The 16,906-nt window shown below is 36.0% G+C and overlaps 1 protein-coding gene across 1 annotated transcript; it reads right to left on the bottom strand.

Annotated features, from left to right (window-relative positions):
- Positions 1 to 3,601: 3,601 nt before the first annotated feature.
- On the bottom strand, positions 3,602 to 16,181 carry LOC118249244 (DNA repair endonuclease XPF-like). Its single transcript, XM_050713902.1, is given in 9 exon segments — positions 3,602 to 3,805; positions 4,884 to 4,994; positions 5,705 to 5,797; positions 6,544 to 6,752; positions 6,754 to 7,136; positions 8,667 to 8,795; positions 9,136 to 9,316; positions 13,374 to 13,511; positions 16,152 to 16,181. Coding segments are annotated over 9 exon segments (1,335 nt in total). The 3' UTR covers positions 3,602 to 3,744.
- Between the last annotated feature and the right edge of the window lie 725 nt (positions 16,182 to 16,906).

The raw sequence follows: 16,906 nt of genomic DNA, 5'->3' as shown, positions 1-16,906 counted from the left end.
TTAGCACTGGTGTGAAAACTTTCTGGTTCAGTGAATTAGCATTGTATGCTAGTAAAGTACTTTTGGTTTATAAAAATGACACGCCTTCTGTTCTCTGAATTATGATAGAACAGGCTGCTGTTGACTAATACAGATATCTCAGCTTTTTTAAGTCACAGGGAGCTCATATCTTCAAAGTTGCCACAGTCCGAAAAGAAGGAGAATGTTGCTCACATCTTGTTTACATCATAAACCAACGAGAGAATAGTTTCAAGTATTTTCATATTTGTTTCTTTTTTAGTGCATATATTTTCATATTGTGTTATGTAATATACACAATCTATGTCTTTATCCATATGTCTTTATCCATATCAAGATCCATATGTGGCCTGCACATAGATTACTAAGAAAATTTCTGTTGAGGCAAAAATGGCTAGGAAACACAAGCTAAATCAGATGCGTATTAAGGTAAATGTTATCATTTCATTCAGTCCTTTGTTTCATGTAGACTGAAAACCTGAGTGAATTTTCTAACATCTGGGGCAGATTGTCAATCTATACATTCTAGCGTACTTATACTTCCACTGGAAAAGATTGCATATGCTGCTGTGCTCTATATCAAAATCTTCTAGCAGGGGCATTTTATGACCTAATACAGTTTTGGGCTCAAAAACCAGCAATACTCAAAAATGAGCTGTTGCTTTAATATATTTGCTTTGACCACTCTGCTTTTATGTTGTGCAAACATCTTAGAATTATTGTTTTATTGTAACAAGTGTTTACTGGGAGCAGTTTTCCAAGGCCAATTGTCACAATTATCAGTTAAATCTTCAGATGATTTGGTTATGGCTTAAATTAGGTTTCACAGTCCAGGTACTACTCTGCAACTTTTTCAGTCAACAATATTAAGGCAGAAGTTTAAATGAATAAATATTTTGAGGCTTTATCCTTCTAACAGTACCTTAAATACTAAAAGTGACTTAAAAATGGAGTTATGAAAAGTTATTAATAGAAAAATCTTAAGCCAGCTTTCTTAGATCCTCAGGAATCATGTCTGAACATGTACGATATAACCTTGATTTCTGAATCTTTGTCAAAGATTTTATAAGTGAAGAGAATTAGTTTTTGAATAATGACAAATTTTTAAGGTTTATCTGAGAACAGAGGATTTCAGCAAAGACATTCACTAGACAGTTCTCTGACAAGAAAATAACAGTATCCTCTGCTACTGTGACAACCGTAGCTTTGAGTTTGGTCCCAGTCTATGAATGCCTGCTCTAAGGCTGCATTAGAACCCATCCCTTAATGAAGGATATAGCTCGATTTCTCACTATTCTGGTATGTTAATCTTCAGTGATGCTACAAATGGGGACCAAAATAATCAACTGTATTCAGTGTAAAAAAAAAAAAAAAAAAAAAAGAAAAGTGCCATAATACAATAGGTAGTAGAAATCTGCAGTCATTTGGAGCAGTAGAAATTTCCCAAAGGGAAAGATGTAAATCACAGGATGAAAAAAATAAAATAATAAAATAGATTTGACTTGATATACTGAGCGGAGTTCAGAGTTTGTGCTGTTTCAGATTCTAATATAGTGCTGACAACATTGAGGTAAACATCACACTGGGACTGTTGAGAAGAGTGTAAGAACTAGAAGTCGGCATTTGCTGGTGTGAACATAAGCTAGCCTATAAGCTAGCATCTTTTCTAAGGATTTGTTTGCAAGGTAATTTTACCATTAAAACAGATACTACATTTTTGTTTGTTTTTTACTGTTTCATTCTGCAAAAATGACCAGTGTGCCTTGGACAGATTACTTTCTACCACAAGCAGGTTTTATTAGACATACAGGTTTGGGAAGAAATGCAGCATTACTTGGTGTTATCAGAACTGTAAAAATTTCTACTGAGATAGCTAGTGAAAAATATTTAGATTACACAAGGCTCTTCAGGAGAAGATTAAAAATAAATTCCATATGGTGTTCATCTTTTCATGAAATGACCACATAGAAAAATTAGAAACTGAATCAAACTATTTGGTACCCACGTACAAATCTTCTAAAGAGAAATAATACCAATCACTTATAAAGAGAAATTAAAACTTTTATCAGTTCATAGGCAGCTCCACTGCTGTATTGATTCACACAGATTCATGAAGTTTGTGCTTTTATCTATGTGCTATGTGGATGAGTTAACTCGTTTACAGAGCAGAGAAGTAGGTGTGAATGAATTTTTAGTCTCTCACTGAGAGAGAGATGCTGTCTACAAAGAGGTTCATTAGGTCTTCCAGTGACTGTTAGTTAAAGTACTGTGCCTTTCTAGCCCAGCTTGTTCTTGTGCTGAAGGTTTATTTTGTTCCTCTTACTGCTATACCTGTTCTTTGTGTAGATTTGTGATGGCTACTGTAGATGGCAGCAGAAGCTAAATAAAATAGAGATTTTAATAATTAATAAATCCCCTCTCTGCTGCTGTCCTAAGTATGTTCTTTTCTCTTGGTGTCTGCCAGCTGTTCTTGAGGATTCAAGCAATTCTAGGCAACAGAAGCCAAATTAAATAAATTATATACGGAATTAAGGTTTTACTTACAGACTTTTTTTTGTCTTTGTCAGTTCTGTATCCATGTCAAATAATAAAAGCCAGTTTTAAAGATCTCCTGATAATGTCTGAATCTCCCCTCCTTGCTTCTCTATAAGCTGCAGTGTTGAGCAAAGATCAGCAGTAATTCTCACAGATGATTTTTAATTCTGATTTTTCTTTTGGGAATATTTAATTTTATTTTGTCCCCTGTAATAACTGCTGCTGCTTGCTTTCTTTCATGACAGCCAACTATTAATGCAAAGTAAAAATCTGAGTGCTTGTCCTAGTCATTCTCCTTTTGTTCTTTTCTTAATAAGTAGTAAGACTGGTATGTGTATGATGTGCTACAGCCTTGAGCTTTACAGATGCTCACTCAGAGCAACTTTGAGGTAAGAAACCAGTGACCTAAGTACTACACAATCCATCTCAGAGTTGCAGTCAACCTTCACAACAAGATGTCCATAAAGGCAACAGTAAAAAAAAAGAAAAATATCTTCTGTAAAGACAAGAATTTACTTGCAATTCATACTGCTGCTTCTGTATGCACAGCACGTGGTGCTAAGTTGCCCAAGCCCTGCTTGTCTGGTTAAACCTCTGTATCAATGGGGTTTTGCTTTTGCAGTCAAGAATTTGTTTGGTTGGTCTGGCCTTTTGTTTATGACCAGGCTTACCTGACACTGCTAGGGTTGCATCATCTCCCTGTGTTGTCATATGCAGACTAATCTGCAAAGAGAGTTATACTTGTCTGACTCGGTAAGAGTTTCAGAGTCTGCTGTTACAGCCATTGCTGTTTCTGCATCAGGTTGTGGATGGTTTTGTTTTAACTCTTCAAACAGTTCAGCAGTAGCATGGGGAGAAGGACACCACAGGATACATAACTGGGAAATGGAGTGTAAGAAGAGTTAGTTTAGAAGTAACGTCACTACTGGAAATCTCCTGATGTAGAGAGAACCTCGCGGAATCAAGGAGAAAGGTTTGTTAGGCTCAAATTCAATCAGAAGAATTGGTGGCTTATAGTAACGGGACATCAAAATGCATTGTGTATACAGTCTTCCATTGTTTAATGAACCAATAAGATCACTGATACTTTTCTGCTCTACACAGACATCAGGAGTTAAGATATAATCTCCAACTTCCAAAGTAACAGGCTCAATGTCAATACCATGACGATGAATCAGTGATGGAAGCTCACTATGAAATTCCTGCATGTCCACTATTATAGTTTGTTGAGTACTCTTCTGTTCCTGTCCACCTAAAGACCAAAATAAAGAGTTAAACAAATTAACACATGACCTCCAACTCTAGCTATCCTGTGTGATGCCAGCACTTCCATAATAGATGAACTTCACCTGTTACATTATACCTCATATTTAGCAGTATAATAAATCGAGACTTTATTTAATTTTAAACTTTAAAGACAAATGAGTTGCCACATTATATACTATAGTTTATGGAGTATGCTCTGCAGTTTAATAGAACTATCATGTTACCTTCTATACGCTGTGTAGTGACAACGAGATATATTAAACTGTAGAGGAAAATTACTTAAACGTATGAAAAAAATGTCTAAAATGTTTCCTGCAAAATCAGATAATGAAGCTGCTGCTTTTTATTTCCAGCTGTTTCCCACAGAAATATGGCATTTCATTGCAGAAGATATATTTTAACTTCTATACATCTATCCGTAAAAGGACATATGAAAAGATCGCAGCATTGAGGTGACTAAAGACATCACAGCAAAGATTAGAGAGCATATGGTAAAGAAGAGCAAGATTTCAAAAAATGACAGCTAAGAAAAATAGAGGCAGAGCTGTAAAGATGAAGACAGAGTACACATCAGAGGAAGGGAACAAAAATACGGTTAGAAATGCAACAAAAGAAGAAAGAAAGATGCTTTATTGGAAAGAAAGAGAAAAACATGATCTGGGGTTGTTCATTCAGGCAATCTGTTTCGCCAAGATCACAAGAAGTTCCAAACATTGACTAGTTCAAGAACAAAACACATCACTTGACTATCTCTAGACTTCAGTTTTAATGTTTTAGTTTCTTTCCACCTCACTACAGGCAACAGGCTGCTCAGAAACAATCCAAATGGTATCTGGTAAAATACTTCCTTAATCTATAATTTCTTTTCAAATAAAAACATACTTCACTGATATTTCAGAATGACAGTGAGAGATGCACTAAGGTACATAATGCTTCTTTTCCATCAGGATTGCAGAATCCACTTGCCTCTACCACCCAGATGCTTTGGACAGGATTTAAACAAAATAGGTTACAAGCCTTTTTCACAGCTCAGAGCTGTGAGCCCAGCTTCAGAAACCACTCACCTGTTCTGCGTGTCAGTGGAAACAGAGGCAGGTTTAGCATCTCTCAAAAGGTCTAAGTTTGTTTCATCTCTTCCTTCTCTTTCTTCAGTAACAACCATAGTGGCCCTTTCCCTAAGGAACCACAAAGAAAGAATCACTGAAAAATTGCAATTATATATGACAAATACTTCGTAACACTTAGGTACTGTCCACTGAGATGTAAAATTACATGTGGTTGAATACTAATTGTAAACCCAACTAGAAATGCAATTCATTAGGATTTCCAGATTGTTTGGGCTAGATTCTAAACATTTATTTTAAATTTAAACATTTAAACATTTTATTTGTAGTACTTCTGAGCATCTCGCTATATTTTTTGAATTTCATAGAGCACATAGAGAACAAAAGAACTAATGACTAGTACGAGGAGTATAACCCAGTGAGAAGACATTATCTCATGCCGTCTAAGAAAATAATTGGTTTAGTCCTGAAAACTACTTAAGTCATGAAAGCCTTAGAAATACCTTACAACATAGGTTACCTGCAGACAAAAACACATTTTCGTAAGTTTCTCAAAAGGAGAATCTTAAACAATTAAGTAAAAATACTAGTTATGCTGGATAGTCTTTGAACTTTCATACTAAAAAGCCAAAATATCAGGTACTCTGAAAAGGAAGGTTTTGTTTTTTCCATCAATAGGAAAATTCTCTTCAAGGATCTAAGAAGCAATTGAATTTGGAGTTTACTTAAAGCCTTTGCACAGTTAAGAACTTCACCATTTTAAATGTGAGCACTTATGGAAATTATGTAAGAAATTAATAACAAAAGGTTAATTTTGTTACCAAATGAGTTTTTCAAAGGCTTCCTTCTCTTTTCTCAGAGCTGTCAGATAGCGCTGTTCTTCTGTTGAGCTTCCATATATGAGGAAATACACCCTGTATGTTTAGAGGGGAAAAAAAAAAAAAAAAAACTATTTAGTAAATTAAAAAAAAACAAACACCAAAAAACAGTATTTAAGATTAGTAGCAGTAAGTGCCTGAAAAGCTGATACTTGCCTCGAAAAGGTAAGCTGAAAACATCATCTTTTTACTGCAAAGATACTGCAGAATCAGCAACAAAAAATCTTATATCCATTTTTCCCTCTTTTCTTAAAAAGAAATAGGCTTACTGAAATTTTGGGATTCAACCAGGGTGGACTCAGATTTTAGTCAGACACAAAGCAAATATAACGGAGAAGTTACTTTCTTAGTATTTTAAAAATCTTCCCAGAAGACTATGTATAACAAACTACAATCTGCAATTGTCCTGATGTAGGAAAAAAAACACACAAAAAAAAAACAAAAAACAAAACATGTAAGACTTCAAATCATATATTTGCATGAGGATATCTTATCTTCTACATAGAACAAACTGCCTTTTATAGAATGGACATTTTATTACAGGTGTTTCTGTTATTAAGGGACTAAATACCTAGCGGGAAGTAAAAACTATCTTGCAAATACATTCGACATAGTTTTGTTTAAAATTAAAAAGAAGGCTAAACAGGAATTAAAAGGTAGCTTAAGAAAATCACTAGATGCATTTTGTGCCTTGACTGCCAGACGTGCACAATAGAATTTTTTTTTCTTTTAAGACTAGAATTAGAGCAAGAACAGTCTTGATTATCACCAAGTTCATTTGCCTCAGAGGCCTTCCAGGTCTGCTTGCCTTGTAGATTTTCAGCTGCCAAACAAAAGTTAGCTCTGCATCATACAACATGATGTATCTTGGTTCTACCTCATGCAGTACCCTGGTCAGAGCATAGGGATCACTGCAACCCTGCAATGGATGAATAATTGTGAGTGGATTTTTGAAAATACCATAGTAAGAATCTGAAGGTAAGTTCACAGGTGAAATCTTCATGAATGGTCTCATCGATACTGCCTTCTTGGCTACTGTTTAACTCTTTGTTATCTTCCACATCCAACTCCTCTTTGTTTTCCTCCTCAGTTTTCCCTATCATTTGGATTATAGTCCGGTCTTGCTGCTTCTTGTGTTTGTTTTGTTTTGAAGAAGTTGCGAGTTTGTCTTTTCCGGCTTGAGGCCCTGTGTCTGGTCTGGCATATCCTTTGGACTTGACAGCTTTTCTGTCCTTAATCCACACATCTCCAGCCTTCTCATCCTTTCCAAAGGTTTTATTATACAGTCTTGTTAAAAAGACTTCTGCTCCATCAGTAATATACTCCCTGAGCTGTGCACAAGTTCAGTCATCACTGGCACAAATAAGCACTTGCCCTGCAGTCAAGAAACAATATCATGTTTATAATCTGTTATGATGTACTTCTTTTAATCCAGCTACAAGACATCTTGAGCAAATTGTTTTTAATGATCCTAGAAGTGTGCCTGCCAAATGCCTTTTACACTTGGTGGTCACAGTTGTTCTGGACTTGCAGGGAGTCTAAATTGCATCATATTTTGTATCAAACCAAGATTAGAGAAGATTAACGAAAGTTCAGCATTCCTTATTCTTACACCATCTAAGGTTTTTCTTTTGACCATTCGAAATGAAGCAGATATAGCATGGGCTGAAACATACTCAGATGCTTTCTTTTTATTTTTTTTTTAAATGTGGGATAAGACAGAACTTGAGACTGTTCTAGTTTTCAGCCTTTGTCAGCTGTGTTAGGGAGTCCAAAAAATACAGGTTTCACACAGTATTATTGACGTTTGTGGGCCTTGAATAACAATTCTCTGCAAGCTGATTCAGATAAACTCCTACAACACTAGGTTAGAGAGTCAGTTCTTATCCATAGTCAGAACACTGTGGGTGGGAGAAAAGAGCACTTTTTTACCCTTACTATTTCCTAAAATAAAACTTGGTGAAATTTAAGGGGATGAAAAGTCCTAAAATAGGAAAGGCAGCAACGCAGTTAGTTAGAAACACACTCACCTTCTACTCTCTACCCAAGAAGCTGCACCTCCTGGAAAAGCGATTTTTAGGTGCCCAAGAAAATGTATGAGACGGTATGGGCAAAAGATGGAACCTCTGTTTTTTTGAACCTGAACCAAGCAGTACCTTAATTACTATAGTTCTAGCCCCCTGCAGCTCCATGCCCCTCCACAATCCAAGCGAGGGGACTATGGTTGTCTTAACAGTTCAGGCAAGACTGCGTAACAGACCAATACAGCTTGTAAAGCTATGACGCAGTTCTATTTCTGCATTACTTTAATTGCTGTAGAAGGCTGGAACGTGTACAAGTTGCCTCGTTATTTAGAACAAAGACCATAGCAGATGAGATCTTTTGATTTACACTGGGATAAACTGAATAGATAATTGTCTTATAACTATCTATCCTACCAGTGAGAATACATGAAACACTTTGTCTTAAGTCCATAAATTATTGTTTAAAACCAGCTCTTCAGTATAATCACAGTAAAAAATTAGAGCTACTTCTCTCAATTGACTTGTTCTTCAATTCTGAAACTCTTGAATGAAATATATATATATTTAAAGTAATGGCAGCTTCTTATCCCTTCATATAAAATGCAAAAGATCAAGATGAAATCTATGTAATTGAAGAACAATCCTTAAAAGCTCTCCCAATGATCAGCTGAGTAAGCTGAGAAGAACGCCTTACTTTTTTGTGACTGTTTTATGTTGTTTATTACATGCTTTTTGAACAAAGATTATGTCTCAATATATCCCAGCTACCAGATTGAGGTCTATAGCTGTGTAAGATCCTGTAACAAACCACAGCACAATAATACACAGAGTGTTTGAAATCATGTTACACTCTCTAACTTAAAATTAGGAGCAATCAGTACCATTTTCCTTCTTTACATCATTGTTTCCAGACACTTTGCCTTTCTGATTCAGTTTCTCATCTGCAATGCGATAAACTCTCGCTCGAGAATTTACAAACACTGAAGTACTGGAGTCAAGAAACATCCAACCTAAAGAGAAAAAGAAAACATTAATTGTTTGACATTTGAAGTGTACATGCTTCAGACATTTCCAATAATAGCCTCACATCTCGCATCTGGATTACCTGTGCTACCTGCTTACTATGTAATTACTAGCTTAATAAGAGACAGAAATGTGATGCAAATCTCACGCTGTTAAGTAACAGCAGTTAAGTGGGAAGATGAAAGCATTATCTGTCAATAAAAACCTACGTCCGTATGGCTGGTTATATAAAACCTAATTAGATACCTTCATATGTTTAGGAATGTTAATTAAAAATATCATCATTTCTCTGTTTCATGCATTAACTTGTATGGTTATTGTGTTTACCTGAATTCTCGCCAAAAGCTTTTTCACTTGCTTTCAGTGACTCCAGAAGATTGAGGAAAGTGACACAATCATACTGAGTTAGATACTGTAGCAAAGTACTCAGTATTTTCAAATCCTGGACCAAAGATTTTGTCTTAGCTCCAAGCTGATGCCAGAGAGGATCTAAGTAGTGACGTATTGTCTAGAAATATAAATTGGAAAACTCAGGATGTTAGATTTCTACTATACTAATCAAGATATAAATGCCCTTTTTTCATTTACAGGAGATGCCACTTGCCACTTTTTATCCCGATAACAAATAGCCAAGTGAAGATGTGATGGTGAGACATTTATTTTGATGAGTAACCATTTTTTGCAAAGTTACAATATAGATGCCATTATGTAAATTCATAAATTCAACAAATACATGCAATTCAATGATTAGCAGCTATATATAATTTAATGCTTTCAGTACATATTTTCCTTTCTATATGAAGAAAAAAAAAAGGTAATATAAATATCAGTTAAAAAAGGAAAAATCTTATTTTACAGCTACTGGCCTGTGCCTCTACTGTTTAGCATTCTTTATTTAGCTAAAGTAGAAAACATTAAAATGTCATTTAATTTTCAAATTGAGATGAGTATGATACAGATACACAACGTAGAAAGCCAGAGGAATAAAAGCCTCCAGATTTTTTAAAGTACAGAAGGCTTCACATCAACAGTAAATATCAGTTAATAAGTGTTTCGCTATGATGGCTGAAATATGGCTGATACCGTAATTATAAAGAAGTTCATATAAACTAAAGTTACAAACTATTTAAATGTAAAGTAAGCTAAATGCAAGATGAATCCACTTCTACAGATGCAAAGACTGCAGTCTTATGAATGGTCTCATAAAACCACCTGATGATTTCATGATTATGACTGTTCTCATTCTAGGCATGTGAGCCCGTAGCTCTGGTGACTGATCCATGGAGAAATACTGCACTAGATTCCACATCATTATTAGAAGTAACAAACCTCAAAGGAAAAACAACAACAACAAAAATCTCATAAGGAAGAAACTGTAATAGGCTCACAAATCCCTTGAAGTCACATGGGTCTGCTGACAGATAATTTAACATCCCCAGCTTTGGATAAGCAGCAGGTCCTTGTTCCAACACAGCCTCTATAAGCCAATCTGACCACACAGTTACAAAGGTGCCAGCTGATTTTACAAACAAAATGAGGCACAGAGAAGAATACTATGTCTGAAGAACTCTGCAATGCACAATTTCCTCACTTTGTGCTGCACCCCCAGGTCTTTTCATGGTTCAGAAGGCAAGAAGGAAAATTCAGAGAGCTTTGTGTTGTTCATTTCTGCATCTTTGTAATACCAAAAGGTAGAGTTTATAACACAAAATGTGAGTACACAAGATGTACATTCTAGACTGGACAGAAAAAAAAAAAAAGCAGACCTCCTGCTCAAGGCAAGAGCACTGAATGGGTTATTAGCTGAATTGCCCAGTCCCATTTCAGGCTCTGCTCCTGGAAGACTTAATGCATGCCACAGACATAGCAGCTTGGTTTCCATCAGTCATCAAGAAATATTCTTTATATATCACATACATGAAAAAGAAAATTAAACAAAACTAAACAAAACACAACACAATCTGACACAAAGAAATAAATGACCATAGAGTTTCAGCACAATCAGAAAAAAATACTTCCATGAGCAGTGAAACTGTGAGACTGTGTTCCTGTTACTTCATGGTTTAAATTATCTGTTCAATAAATGATGTTTTCTTAAGCTATTTAGATTATCACTTTCTGCTGTGATTTCTACTGGCTAAAAGCACGGCTATACCATAAGGTTAAGCCTCTTAAAGATTTAATTTGAGTCTATTTTCAAAAATACTTAGAGAAATTTAGGTCTTTAAGACCATTTCTTCTGTCACAAATTGAATGAAATTAGTTTCAGATACAAATAGAGAACAAATACAAATAGGGAAACAAATAGGCAACAGAATACAAATAGGGAATTCATTCAGCTGAATTTACGAGTTCATGAGCTGCTCATTCACATGTGATTCTTCAGTGATTTTATAAACAATATTTCTAACACTTACCAACACTTTACCGTATTTTTTCTATGTTAGTTCCTCAAGAAACACTACTACAAGCTTTTGTTGGTTTTGTCGTACAATTTCACACCCAGGTAGTACGTTTCCAATAGAAACACGTGTTACCCAAGCTTTAAATGAAGCACCAGGTTTGTAAAAACTGGTGTCACACTGACCTCCAGTGGCATTACGATGAGTATAACAACTCTGTGTCATTTCAGGTCAGTAATTTTTAAAAAAATCTTTAGTGCCTTTATTCCCTTCATCCACACAAAACCCAAAGATGTGTTTTATTTTGTTTTGTATTCTTCTTTGGGATAAGGGGGAAAGGCAAACAGGAAAGAGCCAAAGGGAAGAACAGAAATTAAAGGAGGTGCCCAGGAACTGTTTACCTTTTTTTTTTTTTTTTTTCAGTTGGGAAAAACAGAATTGACAAGTCTAGTGTCCTTTTGCCTTAGCATGAAGCTGTTCAATATGTTTCACAGATTTGAGGTTTTATAGGTTGACTAAAAGGAAGGAGATATAGCTTGTGAAGCAAAAACGTACATTCTTCTACACATTTAGTATTCTGTTGCATTTAAACATTATAAAGATGTTAATATTATATACCAGTAAAATATTCCTATACTCTCAGGCATCTGTTTTACTAGCTCTCCAGGCTGTAAGAGGGTTTCCAGCTTAACTGCTATGTTTATGTTCTTAGACAAGAACATAAAAACAACTGAGATCGGGTGAAGAGAGGGACCAGAACATTAGAGAACAAGACAACTGGAACATCTTTCATACGTAACTTCTATACAAAAACAAATAAAGTCACAAGCTATGCCCAAAAATCTTTGCGAAGTTTTAACAACATTATTTCATAATATTGCTATTTAGATAGCATCTGAGATGTTACAAGAAGATTAGTAAGACATTGTTATTTTATTTGATGGGAAAAATCATCAGGACTAATTCATTAACCCAAAAACCAGCAAGTGTGCATGGTTGATAAATATGCAATCTAAAATCAGTTTCAATCACAGGCCATTTACTGAGAGTATTCTGGACGTTATTTTCTCAAGTATAATCAGTTATTTTCCTTGGAAAGCAACGCAGCCACTCTGAATTTCCATGTTTCTTATGTCATGGCATAGTTTAACTGCTGATTGTTTTCCAGTTTATTATTGATATCAGAAAGCCATACAGGGACATTATCCACTACCTAAAAAGAACGTGGATGTTTTCAAATTGTGTGATTAAATAAAGCAAACAAGTTTAGAGCAAAGATGACCATTAAAAAAAAAAAAAGGTAAGAACTACATATTTGTTCCTTTTATCTCAGTCTTTGTAAAAAAATAAATAATTCTTCAACCTTAACATCAGTCAGTAGAACTCTTTCAACAGAATTAAGCTTTATGTATTTTCAGTCATAGCCTGACTTCATTAAGCTCGTACCAGTAATGAGGTTTGCAAGAATCCTGTCAGTAAGGAAATCTACCACAAGGATTCGACTTGTTGCAAAGAGAACTCCTCCTTGCGTGTAAAATTCATAGCGAGTGTTACTTGCAACCTTGTTGGTAACACGCCGAGGAAGATGAACAACTCCATCTGACCTCAATTGATCAATAAAATACTCCTAAAACAAATGCAGTAAAAACACAACAGACTTCATTCTGACAACTGATGAAATGGATACAAAAAGAATTGCAATTAGGCCTATTTCATTAGTTTTGCAGAGCTGTCCACAACCACATAAAAACATGACAGTGTAAGATACTAGATAAGGAAGTCAGAATTATGGTGATGTTTTATTATTAGACATCCTTCATTAAGTTTCAAACCCTTTCAGGTGCTTAGAAACAAAAGTATTTTCAATATCAGTTAGACAATATTTAAGAAAGTACAAGCCACTGCCACTCGATGGAACTTAGCTTCCCTGAAAATTTTATCTTGCGTTTTTTCAGGGAGCAGGCAATACTAACTTACGGCCCGAGAAGTGACCAGGGCCCATCGCGGCCCGCCAAACCGCCGCGGAAGAATCCCCAGCCGCCAAACCCCACCTCCAAGGCGGCAGCAGCCAGCGGGCAGCCTCTGCTCGGGCCTAGGCAGCCGCCTCCATCCCTTCTTCCTCCTCCTTCCTCCTCTTCCTCCTCCTCCTCCTCCTCCCCTCACCTCCTCGGCGGGGCTCGTGTTCAGCACCAGGCTGGCGGGCTCGCTGTAGAGGCGGAGGAAGCGCAGCAGCAGGCGGTCGATGCCGAGCCCACAGGCGCACACCACCAGCCCGTCCTGGTGGAAGAGGTCCGAGAGAATCTAGCTCCCGCCCTCCCGCAGCGCCACCATAGCCGCCGGCCCCAGCCCGCCACAGCAGCGCCACCATGGCCGCCAGCCCCAGCCCGCCACAGCAGCGCCTGCGCCCGGCCCGCCCCAGCCTCGCCGCGGCTGAGGAAGCGGCGCCCTCAGGCGGCTGGAGGCGCTGGCTCCGCTGGTAGTTGAGGGTCTTCTGAGGGCAGGGGTCAGGTACGGAGGTCATTTTTTTTATTACAAATGGTTCATTTTTAGTCACTGACTAGTGGCATTTTTTAACCAAGGAAGCTGGCTGAACCGAGCCTGCGCTCCGCCATGAGGCAGAAGCACCTCAGCAGGCAGTGTCCCGCTGAGAGGAGCCCCAGGCCTGCTCCCAGAATGGCTGCCAAGGCATAAATGTAAAATAAAACTATAAACCTGGACGTTTTCTGGGCCTGCCACAGGGCAGATGGGTGCTGCTTTGGTTGGGTCGCATGCTAGCAAATTTAGCTGTTGAATGTGGTCATTTAATATAGGACGTTTTCAAATTATTTAGAAGTAATTTGCATTTTAATAGGCAAACATTAGGGGGAAAACCGGAAAAAATGTTTAAAAATGGACATAAATTAATAAAATATTGGGACTATTCTTGAGTTTTTTATTTTCACACACTTGTTATACCATTTCAGGTATGTTGATACCTGAACAATTTTTTCTTTATAAATTGGGTCGCATTGTTAACTCTTGTGCCAAGTACCATAATGTGGTTCTCATTTTTAGCTGGCTGGTACTCAGCTCTCAGATGTTCACATTTAAACTTATTTTAGACTGTAAAAAAGTCAGAAAAATAGTATTTTTACTTGGGCAATATTTCATTTTTGTGGTTTCCATGCCTTCAGTCAGGAGGTGCACTTCGTGATCCTCATGGGCCCCTTCCAACTCAGGATGTTCTATGATTTTACTGGCCAAAACATTTACACAAAAATATGATGATTATTATTAACATTTATTACTATTTTTGGATATTGTATGAAAAGCTGTTGTCCAAGAAGGCTGCTACTTTGAAGAATTACAATACTCTGTAGAGATGTCCATAGAATTTAGGAGCCAACCATTTCCTTAACCTAATGTTTCTTACCTGAATTAGAAATAGTGATTTTTAAACAGTCAAAATAAAATGGAATAATTCAGGCAATTTAGTAGCCCTTCCCCTCCCCCCCGTACTGTGTGTATATTATATATATATATATGTATGTATGTATTTACTTTGGCTAAATATAGTACTAATGTAAAATCGTTGTGAGATGTACTTCTGCTTACATATTCATTAACCAGTAGAGGGCTGTCATTTGTCAGGGTTATATCGAGAGAGCAGAACTTAGACTTAAAAAGTCTTGTGGTCCTTCCTCCCTTCCTCCCTTCCTTCGTGAAATAGAGTAATATTAAAAAAAGTCTCCATGAAAACACGAGAAATAAGTTGTACAGGTACAGGATAAATAAAATGCTAAGAATTAGGAGTGATGTATAACTTTTAAGTTGGCAATAACAGGTTAGGAGAACAATATATTTCTGTATTCAACAATGACGGCTTATTTTTAATTTTAAACAAAACTTATATATACACAGTAAACATTATGAATAACTGTAGGAGGTCCATGCCATATAACATGTTTTGTATTTTATTTATAAAAATAAAAACAAACTATAGGTTACTTCCAAGCTGATAAATGGTTGGTACAGCCTGTTACCAACCTCACAAGAATGAAATATACTTGCACATTTTAACAATGCATCAAATGACCGATTTACTTCATCATATTAATGCTATATGAGAGGCAGATTAATTGTATGGTAGAGCAATAGAACAAATCATTGGATGTAGGCTTATTACTTGTTTCAGTCATTAATATAATCAAAAATATTAATATGAGTCTTCTTTGTACGATATGCTTTTGACAACCAATTGTTTTTAAAATTTTAATTTTGACAAGTTATTATTAATCAAGAAAACGATGCAAGAAGCCATGACTAAGTCATTAATCTATTCATCTGTGTAATGACAACAGCCTTGTCTGAAAACTACTGACAGTTCTTGTGCATTATGTTAACAAACCTTTGTTACTTATAATGTAAAGAGCTGAGGAGAACTCCCTGTGAGAAGAAAACCAGTATTTAGATAACTTCTGTAAAGCTTACTTTCTGTTCTTTTTAAAACATTGACATTTTATCTTCCATCCTGTTGTTGTGTTTAAGAAAAGTTCAGTGTTTTCAGCCATGAAAGCGTGGTGAGATTTCCCATTTTGTGGATTTTTCAGTGTATATTTGGCCTGGTCTGTAGTTTGGATTTTAGCCTGATTGACTCCGTTATCTACCGAGAAAAATCTCTAACTGGTTTAGGGGGTGTTTTAAGCCTCAGTTGTGCTATCCAACTAACAAGACTATAGCCAATTTCTTTGAAATGGCCTAAAAATTCTTGCATTTCACAATTTCCCACAGAACCAACTTCGTCATAAATAAAATCTACTATATTTATTTATCTAAAATCCTACATACAGTTTGATGCATTATCTCTGATTAGGTTTGTCAACTATCCCCTAAACTCACTAGCTGATGAATTTTAAGAGATTAATAGCCCTAGTCCTGGTGTTTGTTACCTTGCATCATTACCTCATGGAATATATCTTTGTTCTTCTTCATGTTTTAGTAAGAACAAGGATCTGCTGGAGCTTATAATTATAAAGATAAGACTGTGAAGCAAAATTCTCTAAATCAATGCATGGTTTTATTATCCAGGTTACCAAGGAAATATATTTAGTTTTTTTAAAATATAAACAAATTTATTTTCCGAGGAAAAGAATAAAAATAGAAATAGTGATGTTTATCTGTACGTATAAAATTACGTTCAAAATTGAAAAAAAAATAGTATTTTGGAGATTTATTATAAACCATCTTATAGCCACATCTCTTCATGTTCTTAGAACATTTACTTCTAAGGCGGGCACTTTCTGTAATTTGTGATGGACTGAAATAGAATTTTCTCCAGCAGTCTACATACAGAACATTCTTTACAGATTAAAAAGCAAACAAACAAAAACTTTACCCCATAAAAGAAAATCTTTTTTTTTTTTTTTTTAAATGAAGCTATTGTAAAAACTAAATGTGACATGCTGCTTTTGCTGGCTTAAAAATGACCACCAGTTAAAGAATTGATCTGTGTATGGTCTGATGGTTAGGGAACATTAGTAAGGAAAGTTAGGTTGTAATCCCAGATTGGCTTTGCGCAGACCGAAACTCTGGAATTACCAACTCTTTTCCCTTAATTCCCCTCTTAAGTATAATTGCCATACAAGAACAGCAACTGTGTTCTCTTTACTTTGTCTTAAGTAAACTCAGAATTAAACTTAAGCAGCTGTTAATGATTT

This window comes from Cygnus atratus, chromosome 15 (assembly GCF_013377495.2).
Source record: "Cygnus atratus isolate AKBS03 ecotype Queensland, Australia chromosome 15, CAtr_DNAZoo_HiC_assembly, whole genome shotgun sequence".
NCBI lineage: Eukaryota > Metazoa > Chordata > Aves > Anseriformes > Anatidae > Cygnus > Cygnus atratus.
Note: the sequence above shows the minus strand (reverse complement) of the source record. Positions and strands in the feature narration are given on the sequence as shown.